This window comes from Palaemon carinicauda, chromosome 23 (genome assembly GCF_036898095.1).
Source record: "Palaemon carinicauda isolate YSFRI2023 chromosome 23, ASM3689809v2, whole genome shotgun sequence".
Classification (NCBI taxonomy): Eukaryota; Metazoa; Arthropoda; class Malacostraca; order Decapoda; family Palaemonidae; genus Palaemon; species Palaemon carinicauda.
In genome coordinates this window covers 98,660,502-98,669,439 of record NC_090747.1, presented here as the reverse complement: position 1 = coordinate 98,669,439, position 8,938 = coordinate 98,660,502, and the positions used below count along the sequence as shown (strand labels likewise).

General features: G+C 39.3%; 1 protein-coding gene across 1 annotated transcript in view; it reads right to left on the bottom strand.

The window, feature by feature from the left end:
* Positions 1-547: 547 nt before the first annotated feature.
* The window catches only part of LOC137617283 (uncharacterized), an 11,659-nt gene continuing 3,268 nt past the window's right edge, over positions 548-8,938 (bottom strand). The window contains exons 4-10 of the mRNA XM_068347278.1: positions 8,104-8,222; positions 7,347-7,460; positions 6,339-6,563; positions 5,432-5,681; positions 4,930-5,150; positions 4,465-4,773; positions 548-4,146 (exon numbers count right to left, since the gene is read on the bottom strand). Coding sequence (XP_068203379.1) covers positions 2,029-4,146; positions 4,465-4,773; positions 4,930-5,150; positions 5,432-5,681; positions 6,339-6,563; positions 7,347-7,460; positions 8,104-8,222 — 3,356 coding nt within the window. The 3' untranslated portion in view covers positions 548-2,028. The remainder of the gene's footprint in view (positions 4,147-4,464; positions 4,774-4,929; positions 5,151-5,431; positions 5,682-6,338; positions 6,564-7,346; positions 7,461-8,103; positions 8,223-8,938) is intronic.

Genomic DNA, 8,938 nt, shown 5'->3' with positions numbered 1-8,938 from the left:
TCTCTCTCTCTCTCTCTCTCTCTCTCTCTCTCTCTCTCTCTCTCTCTGTTGTACGATTTAATTTCTTAGCTATAGACAAAACTTAACTACATAGGCTACTTAGATTTTGGCTACAGCTACTCAAACCAGAGAGCAAAACCTTATTCTGTCTAACTTTTAGGATAAAAACGTTTTTTATCTGTTTGGTAAAATCGGGCAATCCTTGAAAATGGTACAGATGAATTAATGAAGATATTCTCAAACAAATAGATAATTGAATGAATGAGAGAAAAACTTTATTCAGCTCAATATTACTGTACAACAAAACTGTTCATTGTTTTATGAAAAATCTTAAACTAAAAACATCTAGAAAGGTGATTAAAAGTCTTTATAAAACAAATAAAAGTGATATATCATATTGCAGTACTCTAAAAGCTATATAAATTATTTTTAATTATATTCCTTTTACACTTTATCTACAATTAGACATTAAATTTTATTTGTACAACTAAAACATTTGACAATACAGACTTACAGATGCTAAATAAATGTAAAAAAAGGGCAAGGAAGTAAAGATGTCTGTTTTCATTTTGAGTATCGTTCATAAAGATGCACACAGGAACATCAGCTGGGCAAGCCTAACTGCTCAATGTGGTGCCCAACCGCAGCAGTATCCTTCCCAGTAAACAGGTTAGATTCACATTCCCATGCTGGGATCAATCTGCTGCAATGTGAATGCTAGGCTAATGAATTACCACTGTGCTAGCCAGGAAGGAGATATTTGTTATGATAAGAGAGGAGATCAGATTGAAACATTTAAGATCGTCAACAACAAGTATGATAAGGAGTGTACTGAGGGTCTTTTCAGGATAAGGGAGGATAGTGTGACAAGGGGCCATGATAAGAAATTATTCAAGACAAGAGCCAGGCTGAACCGTTGCAAATACTCCTTCCCTAACCGTGTGGTTAACGTTTGGAACAATTTGCCGGACGAGGTGGTACACTCCGAGACAGTGACACAGTTTGAGTCAAGACTTGATAAACTTTGGAAAACACAGGATCAAAAATTCAATTATAAAGCTCAGATAAACACGTGCCACCGCCACCCACATAGTGTCCTGGCTACCATACTGGAGCCACAGGCCCCCTAGGGCCTCTTCCAGGTAAACGTCTGTAAGAATCTGTAAGAATAAGGAAATACAGTATAACACGGTTATAACAAGAACCATCATTTGTGAATGGAGTAATATATATTATGGTGGAATGGCATTGAGACAAGGACAAATGGGAATTAGCAAACTGGCAAGGGAGGAAAGAGCTGGCATTGTTGGGATAAGGCTGGAGATGTTCTGAGGTGTTTTTCTAAAATTTACATAATCTGGGTCATATAGCAAAGCACTGTGGATGTGAAGGCCATTGCATACTGAGGCACAACGTGGGAAAACACTGTAATTGCACTATGAGGTAAAATATAAAAAAGAATGGACAGCAAGATGACTAGAAGTGGGAAAAGGGTAAAGTAGAAATCTACAAACTGATTGGAGCTAGGTTTTAAGATGGTGCAAACATTGAACCTTGAGACTTGCACAAGTCTAGCTAGGTCAATCAAGGTTGTTCTGACAGGTAGAACAATTGGTTAATTTAGTTAAAACAATGTCAATAGTAAGGTTAAGCAAGGTTTCATAGGGAGACAGATGACATCGTTCTTGGACAGCTTACTAGTTGTGTTTCCATCAAATGCCGTCTTTCTATTTCCTAACCTATAGGTTAATTAAAGTGCTGCCTTACATATACTATGTGTATATATATGTATGTATATATACTAGCTTTACTAGTCAGGGTCACCCATACTAGGTTGGCTTGCTGTGTGATCAGATAAAAATCTCATACTATTACCAGTCCGAACTAGCCGGCATGGTAATGAAAACTGGCCAAACCCCGGACATGATTTGGCATGTCTGAGGTCTTTGTCCTGCAGTGGATTAGAAACGGCTGCATTTGTTGTTTATATATACTGTATATATTACAAAGAAACCATAAAATACTCTCTTAAGGCTCTGCAAATTTAACAACCTTATCCTGAACATGAGGTTCAGTTTCCGGAAGCTCCTCGAGATACTGCAAGACACCACAGACTGAATCCTTTACTCGGCAACAGAAATGTCTCGGAGTAACGAAAGAATTTATATATTCTTTGGGAACCAGCTTCTCCCTCAAGTCCCGTTTACACGCGCGGGTAAAGACCGAGATCAATCTCTCGGCCAGGTGGCGTCTCTCCCATTCCTGAGATTCGACAATTTCCGTTAGGAAGAGAGACCTCATGCCTCTTTCAGGAAGCAACTCCTGCCCCAAGGACAGAGTGTGCCACTGCTTGAGGGAGTTTCTGAAGTTGAAACTTGTTGACCACCAGCTGTTCAATAGTAATCTCCTCAGCATAATGCACGCAATCCAAACCATCCTTTGATTCCCTGTCAAGTTCTGGAAGGCCACTTCTTCAAGAGTGTATGCACAGTATAGCCACTCCCCATCACAATTGAGAAGGTGAAGGGGCAAGTCAGATTTTCCCTCAGCGTATTTAATCAGATCTGGAGGAAGACATGGATTAACGTCGTCACAGGGGCACGCGATTGGTAGCACTGGCATAATGAGAGTTCGTACGAGCTTAATCTGATCCTTTATCAATATCATCCAGAACAGATACACACCATCTGGTGCTTGCTTGACAAAAGGCGGCACTAGAGATATGCAAGGTGAACCCGGGGTGAATTTTATCAGAATGTTTTGAATATTTTGAAGAAATGTGTTAAGAAAAGCATTACCAGCACAAATAGAATTTTCGGAATCACTCTCAATAGAAATGATTACCCTATCCTCATCTATAAAATCTTCATAACTTAAATTTTCTTGATTGTGTATATCAGATCGCTCATAGAAGAAATTGATTTCACTGATATCAAATACTTCATGGCCCTCGTGAAATGAACCAACTGGAATGATGGTCCCTTGACAGCCAGATTCATTTAACAGTTTTTCCAAATTGTGGATTTCCGTCTGCACGAGTCGACTGACGTCTTCCATGTCGATTCCCCTGCAGCGCTTAGCCTTTGACTGCTGCAGCAGGTTAGAAATTGAAGAAATTTTTAAAGCCATTCCCCTTCTCTTAATAATTCCATAGGCTTGTGCTTGTTCGTTCCTCTCATTCTTTATTAGGAGAGCAGTGTCATGAGGTAATTGTGGAAAAGCAATGTTAGAGCATAGGCCTTCATAGCTGTTCATCAACTCAATGGCAGTCAGGCCTACAGAACACCTGATGTCCCTAGATATCGTGATCAATTTTGTATAACCCTGAAGATATTCAAAACATTTCTTGTGACCGGTTACCGCTGCAATGTGCGATGGGGTATAATGGCCAACGCACGTTACTTCTACGGAAGCTCCTTTGCATAAAAGATATTCTATTATATTCATTCTTCCAAATGCAGCTGCAGTGTGCAACATAGTATATCCATAATGTCTTTGAACAACTTTATCTATTTCAAGATTTTCAAAGCGATTGAGTATTACGTGCAGAATGGTAACTAAACCGTGCCTTGCCAAAGTATATAAAAACAAACACATATCATCTTCAGAAGAATTGTACACTTGATTAGTTAGGCTTCCGTTTCTCATCTGTCTCAGCTTTTTCAATTTATTCTGTAGTTCAATTCTTACAGCCACTTTGCTTTCCATTTGACAAAGGTTTTCCAGAGTTTTGAGTTCATGGGTCCAAAAATCATCCAGCAGGCACCAAAAGAAATCATGGGATGAGTCAAAAGTAAATGGGGACATACCAATCTCCCTGTATAGCACCAACTGAGTTTGGATATGGCATTTCTCCACAGCCTTTTGAAAAGGGTTAGGTTCCCCTGGCATGGAATGGAGACAGTAATTTTCAAGACCAATCAATTGACAAGTTAGGGGTAATCCTAGTTCTGACGACTGCAAGAGCAAAAGTCGGGCTTCTTTGGATCGCGCGACTTCATCTTTTGCCTGGAATATCCACCTGGCTCTGCTACCTACATCCATTACTTGTAAGTTATACGCAGTCATACTTTGGCGAAGCGGCTTGAGGGATTCGTCTTCCTGGGATACCTTTGCAATTTCGTCTTCCATTCTCTCGTAGAACACCTGAGAGGTAGAGCAATTGTGAAGTTAGCTTACCTATTAGTATATACATTGAGATTTTATGTAGATATAAATGTCTTTATAAACTTTTGCGATAAATATTGTCAGTCATACTTATGACACAATGATACAAGAGTTATATAAACAATATTCTCAAATCACAATCTAACATGATTCAAAGTGATACAGGGCTCTCAGAAAATAAACTGAAGCTAATAAACAAATGTGAATATGGCAATATTAGAAGGGGAATAATTTCATAAGAGACCAAAAATAGTATGGAGAGAAAATACTAAAATATGCTTGTGGCTCAAGACTTACTTTTCTTAATAGTGCAGGGAAACAAGCAGCTAATCCAAGCGTATTATGAGCAGCTTCCAATGGCGTGACTTCGCCAATAGATCTGTTGCCTATTGGGGCTCCTGCTGCAAGAAGCATGAACATAGCGTCCCTCTGGTGGTGGCGAATGGCTTCGACTAGCGGATCCTCTTGGGCACTCACCGGCAAGGTGGGAGTTGTTATTAGAAGCTTCTGCAGGCGAGAAGTGTCACCCTGTCTCGCAGCGTTGACTAAATCGTCAAAGAGATCTACGCCATTAGCTGGACCACTGTCGTCTAATTCTATGCACTTCTGAAAACCAAAGTTTATGCTTAAGAAGATATTCTGATTCCTTGATTGACATTTTTACTCAGACAAGGATAGTTTCATCTCATATAATAAAAGTTTGTCTGAGATATGCATTGGATATATATAAATTAATGTGCTACAGTATTCTTTCTCTCTTACTTCATCAAGGAAATGTGCTAATTCCACATTTCCCACTTCCCGGGCCAACTCGTGTGGCCGTTTTCCCTTATGATCAGGGATCCTGGGGTCACAACCATTAGACACAAGAAGACGAGCCATTGCCAACCAAGCCTCTGGTAACGCCCACTCTTTGCCGTCCCAAATGACATCCGCTTCCACTGCCCTTGGGTGCTGAGACAGCTCGTGCAACGCTGTTCTTCCTGATGATAAAAAATAAAAAAAAATGTTTCGCTCTATTACTCGAAAAAATTTACCTCCAAGAAGTATCAGTGGTTCTAAAAGAAGCAAATGAAAGAGTATTTCCACGCCATTAATAAATAATCTGAAGAATTTTTTTTGCTGGCATATTCTGTTTAGTATCAATTCAAATTATTTTGTATTTGGATTTATAAAGAAAAAAGTTTATTGAAACTCTTCAATTTGAATTTTAGAGTTCAATTGTATCTGTTTGAGTTTAACGTCAAATGTTCGCGAACGCCACCTAAATGATCGACAGCGTTAGCGCAGAACTCGTGACCAGAAAAGAAACTCCTCATGTCCCTTGGTTGCCAAGGAGGAATGCCATCCATAGCAGTGATTGAGACCATATAATGCAGGAGGGAACGTCCATGACTGTCGCAAATAGTCGCTGGAAGATTGTAGGCCTTCAGCAGGGCCTGGACGCCTTGCTCGTGTTCGTACATTCCAACCTCGGCCGCTAGGAAAACTTCCTTCATGTTACGCTCCAGTTCCTGGGTGGAAAAATCACTTGTCAGGGGTTTCATCTTCTGAATTACAATTCCAAAGTGATTTCTAAAATAATATATGGATGAGGAATTTACAGCAGTATTCCAATGACTGATTAATCCAGAGATGATAATGTCTTTCTTAGTGAGAAAAACCTTCTTCTGAACTTGCAAAAGATAAATTAAGGTCTTAATGCACCAGATGCATTAAGAAAATACCCAACATTTGGAAATGAGTAAAAAATACGAATGTTGTGGAACTGGGAACTGATTTGAGCGACATGAAACCACAATATAATATTCTTTAATATTTGACAAAATAATCTATTAATCTATCTCTGTATCTTTCCTGTTTTTCCCGATTCTTTTATATTTCTATCCAGTTAGGTACAGCAGCACTGCCAGATTTATAACTCGAGTAAAGGGAAAGACAGTAGTTGTACCCTGGTAAGATTGAGATGTGTACGAATGTATTTGCGTATCTCTACACATTCAGTCATCTAAGCATTCAACATTCAAGATTTTGAAGAGTTGCGTACACTAGTTAACAATAATGGCTCTTCTAGCAAAGATGATAAATCTTTTTAATATTTTACAACAACTCAAAAGTTCATCTATACAATAATGGCTAAGTCCCTCCAAAGGGTCACTCGTCAAACTTACATACAGAACAGATTTGACGAGATCGTCTTGTGGCGTTGTGTACTTCTCCCCTTTGAAAGAGGCGAAGAGGTCGACGATTTCCCTCCGCCCCAAGAGGTGGGCGTCCATGAAGGGCGAAGAGATGCGATCGCCCTCAGCATCGTCCGGATGGTACCCTTGATCCAGCAGGTGCTTGACGGTCTCCAGGTCGTCCTTTTCCACGGCCTCCCACAGAGTTTGTTCTTCCTGATTGGGGAAATAGGACTTTTAAGTAAGTTCCTTCGACCGATTTGGTTTATTCTAGTTTTTACTTATATCTAGTTACTTTGTTCTTCATTAGGATCGAGTTTGTGTGTATAAAATTTGCTTACTTTTCGAACTCGTCTCATCTAGAGGTCGTCTTATACGCGAAAATATACGGTACATGTAGAGTAATCGAATAATTTCTTTTTATCGTAATTTTCCATCTCGTCTTTTCTAATGGTCATCTTATACGTGAAATATACGGTACATACTGTATACAGTAATCGAATAATTCCTTTTCTATCCTAATTTTCTATCTCGTTTTATCTAATGGTTGTCTTATACGCGGAAATATACGGTACATGTACAGTAATCGAATAATTTCTTTTTGGGGTCCAAGAGCTCCCGCCCAGATGTAAGTTCTGGGTAATCTGAAACAAACGAATGACTATTCCTGTACATTACATTTTATCAGTTTTTCCACAGAATAGGATTCAGAATTTATATTTGCTCTGATAAAATGTTGTCCCTATCTTAGGGAGATAGTCGATAATCCTAATTTCAATACAAATGAAGTCAAACAGAATACAAAAGAATTAGAAGAAAGTGCTTTAACCAAAGTTTTTTAATATAAGACAACAAATATAATATCTAAAATGGCACAAAAAACCCTCCACCTTACTTTCCCAGCTCAATTCAGCTTAGAAATGCAAATTTAATAGATTTTATGATAATTTTATCATTGAATTTTCCAACTTATTATTTGAAGAGAATTGGAATACTGACCATTATTACAGAGCCTCTAGGTGGCAACAGCGGTGTTTCCGTCTCTTGTTCAGACGAGTCTGATTCTTGTTCTTGAAAAATGTCGCCAAACGATGGTCTTTTATCTTTTAGTCCCTGTAGAAAATATCAAGTAGATAAACTCAGCTCATATGTGTATGTATGTATGTACGCATGTATGTATGTGTATAATCTTATTATATGTATATTTGTGAGCATTGCAGCAATGTGCAGTCATAATTCAGTAATATAAAGGCCGTACATTTGAAGCAAATTCTTATCAAACAGATTCTTCATATGTGAAAGAAAATACAGAGGAATAGAGTTTTAATTAAATATATAAATAAATATGGATATTCTACAATATAGATATAATTGTCAGATAGATCACGTTAAATAATAATGAGGATTTTAATCTAACAAGCAACTGTAAGAAACAGACAAATATTTATCAGAACATAAGGGGCTGCTATGTCTCAACCCAAGCCCAGTTGGATGTTTGGTGAGCTAATCTCTCTTGGGGAGTGCAAAGAGCATGACTATCTGCCCCTCACCATGATCTCATCCACATATGGCACTCGAGTATTCTCTCCTATAGTGCTGATGTTATAAGACGCGATTAAAATCTTGAAACAGATGGGGCATAGCTACGGTAGCCCCAGGGCGAGGGCCTTAAGGCATCTAAACACTGGCCTAATAGCCTGTAAGGTAAACTGAGATAGTTTCCTATAAGGGAGACCAAAACATATGTAATACCCACCATAATCCTGTCGTGCTGAAGGCTCGAAATTACCACTAATAAGATGATGGCGACAAACACCAGGCCAATTATGACCAGAGCGACGATCTGTCCCGCAGTTTTTTCTCTTCGCCTTCCACCTGATGAAAAGAAGAAAAGATAACAACCTGAGTGTATGATAATATGGAAGGCATTTATTGATAAAGGCAAGTCAAATGAATTGATGATGAAGTCACTAGGTGGAAGTTTAGAAGTTATATCATTGCGATGTACAGTAGTCGAATAATTCCTTTTTGGGGTCTAACAGCTCCCACCCAGATATAAGTTATGGGCAATTCTAAACCTTGTGAGCTAAGGACAAGGGATTTGATAGACCCTATAAGTCTACCTGCTGAGTCATCAGTAGCCATTGTTTGACCCTCCCTAGTCCTTGCTTGGATGGAGAGAGAGCTTAGTTGCTATATCGAAGGAGGGAGCAAGGGCTAGGAAGCTTTCTCCCAGTATTCCGCTAGCAGCCTTGGAAACCTCGATTTCCAAGATTACCTCTCATCCTGAAAAGGTCATTGCGCATCCAATGACTCTTTCAGGACTGGCCAGTGATAGCCTATCCTCAACACTGTCCAAAGCTTCTCCAAATGACTTGTCCAAGGAGGAAGCAGAAACCCTTTGTACAGTTAACCTGGCATAGTTGGCTCCTGTACCACTCACGGTTGTCCTAGTGACCTTGTCTGAGTTTCCATCGGGAGCGCTGCAGGCTCTCGTTGACTCTGGAGCTGAGGTCAACCTACTATTATTGAGTGTAGTGCAGGATTACTAGCTGCAGATGGCGCCCAACACCATTGGACTGAATGGTTTA